Genomic DNA, 2,315 nt, shown 5'->3' on the forward strand with positions numbered 1-2,315 from the left:
GTTAACTTCAAAATGTGACTATTTGCCAGAAACGCGGACAGTCAATTCTTCAATGCATTTAACATATTTTATAGCAGCCGAAATACTGAGAAAATAGTGTTATCCTTATTTTACGCATTTTGGTAAGCATAAAGGGTTAGGTTTTGAATTATATCGATATATTAGGCATATCAAAGTTCTTTATCGAGTGCACATAAGCCAAATTTCCAAGTGTCATCTGTAGGCAAAAACAGTGATATGCCATGCAAAAAATTTAAAACACGTAAAGATGTTTTAATAGTTGAAGTGTTTTCTTTAATCACTGCCCTCAGGGGCTTACCTACTATAGGTGAGTACGGGTGTCCCAATCCCGAGGTTCCCAGGGATCTTTACTCCCTTCATGTTCAATCTCCCCTACGCCTTCTGCTGTTTTTCATTTCCTCGACGTCAGGCGAGGGGGCTCTCCATGAGAAGCTGTCGCCGTTCTGTTTGCTTCTCATGGACAGCCAAAAACCCCACGTGTTGGCCGTGCGTGGCGACCCATTAGATGGGTGAGACATTTCGGTCTCCGGTGTATCAATCGGCCGGTATCCCAGGCACATAACTGGGCTGCTCAAGGGGATCAAGCGAAGGGGTCACTCCTTGGGCTTGGCGTTAAGGGTGTCCCCGGGGGTGACTCCCAGCGTATAGGTTCTGGTTAGCATTATGGCAAGTGCCGAGGTTGGACAATTTCCAGAGCCGGTAACTACCATCCCTTGTTGGGCTCCGTGGTGGGCGATGCCGCCAGACCTGAATCACTACCAATGTCATATGGGCTCTTCTTCTAACGTCACTGTAGCATCATCCAATTCTCGTTTCATGATCATTAGCACTCAAAACACCTTTCATAGAATTTCTCCATTTCTTGTAAACAAATTAATCCAGTCTACAATTGGTGAAGTACAAAATATTAAAAAACTACGCTCTGGTGACCTTCTGTTGCAGACGTCGGAAAAACAAGCTGTTCTTATTGGCAAACTTACCAAATTAGGTGATTTTCCTATTCAAACAGCTTTGCATAATTTTTCACGTGGTGTTATTTCTGAGCCATATCTTATCGACTTGTCTGATGAAGATCTCGTCACAGAATTTTCCGATCAGCATGTATGCGCCGCGCGTCGTATTAACGTCCGACGTGACGGTCAACTTATACCAACAAAGCACATTGTATTAACTTTTCAAACGCCAGTTCTTCCAAAATCAATCAAAGCGGGACACCAAATTTGTAGAGTTCGGCCATACATACCTAACCCTCTTAGGTGTTTTAAATGTCAAAGGTACGGCCATTCCCAACAAGCATGTCGCAGTAAAACCAGCACGTGTGCGAAATGTGCTGAAACTGGACATGACATAAACAATTGCATTTCAGACACCATGAAATGTGTCAATTGCTCCGGGCCTCATACCTCCTTCTCAAAATCTTGTCCTAAATGGACTCTAGAGAAGGAAGTGATATCCACGAAAATACGGAAAAACATATCCTTCGCAGAAGCAAGAAAATTAATAAATGACAGAACTCTAAGAGTTGGTGTCTCTTTCTCTGATGTACTTAAAGCAACACTGATATGTAGTAGTGCGCAAACCGATTCTCGCATTACTCAGTTACCACCCACTAGTTCAGTTTCAAATCAATCTACAAAATTGCCAGAAGTCTCCTCTGTTTCTTCGCTGTCATCCAATTGCCCTGCAATGGATAAAATCACCAAACGCAATCGTAATAATAAAACAAAAATTTCCACGTCATCATCTCATAAAACTTGGCAAGTACACTCAAAGCAAAGAACGAAAAAGAAAGTGCTAATGAATCGACATCCTGTAGCAGAAGATTTCTTAAAAGCTTATACATCATCTTCTGAATTCTCCGATATGGAGTTAGACCCGACTACTATCTCTAAAATTAAATCAGGTGGGGAAAGAAAGAAAAAACCTCCAGATAAATCCCAATCTTGATGGCCAAATTTGTTTCCTGGAACTGCCGTGGTTTCCGAACCAAGACAACTCATATTAAAGACCTAATTAAAGATACCCATCCGATTTGTATAGCTCTGAAAGAAACTTATTTGAAACCGTCTGACACTATGAAAATAAGACGTTATAGCCTTATCCGAAACGATAACGAATCTGATCGGGCTACTGGAGGCGTTGCTCTCCTTGTATCCCATAATACGCCCTCGTCTATCATTACATTACATACAAATCTGCAAGCTCTTGCCGTTCGAGTCTTGAACCCTTTTTTGACGACAATATGTTGTCTTTACTTGCCACCCAGAACCCCAGTAGAATTAAGAGATCTTAAT

At 41.8% G+C, this 2,315-nt stretch overlaps 1 protein-coding gene across 1 annotated transcript; it reads left to right on the top strand.

The window, feature by feature from the left end:
* The first annotated feature begins 684 nt into the window (after positions 1 to 684).
* On the top strand, positions 685 to 1,968 carry LOC129958469 (uncharacterized). Its single transcript, XM_056070965.1, has one exon. It carries the CDS (start codon positions 685 to 687, stop codon positions 1,966 to 1,968), a length of 1,284 nt encoding a protein of 427 aa, XP_055926940.1.
* The last annotated feature ends 347 nt before the right edge of the window (positions 1,969 to 2,315 follow it).

Source organism: Argiope bruennichi, chromosome X1 (genome assembly GCF_947563725.1).
Source record: "Argiope bruennichi chromosome X1, qqArgBrue1.1, whole genome shotgun sequence".
Classification (NCBI taxonomy): Eukaryota; Metazoa; Arthropoda; class Arachnida; order Araneae; family Araneidae; genus Argiope; species Argiope bruennichi.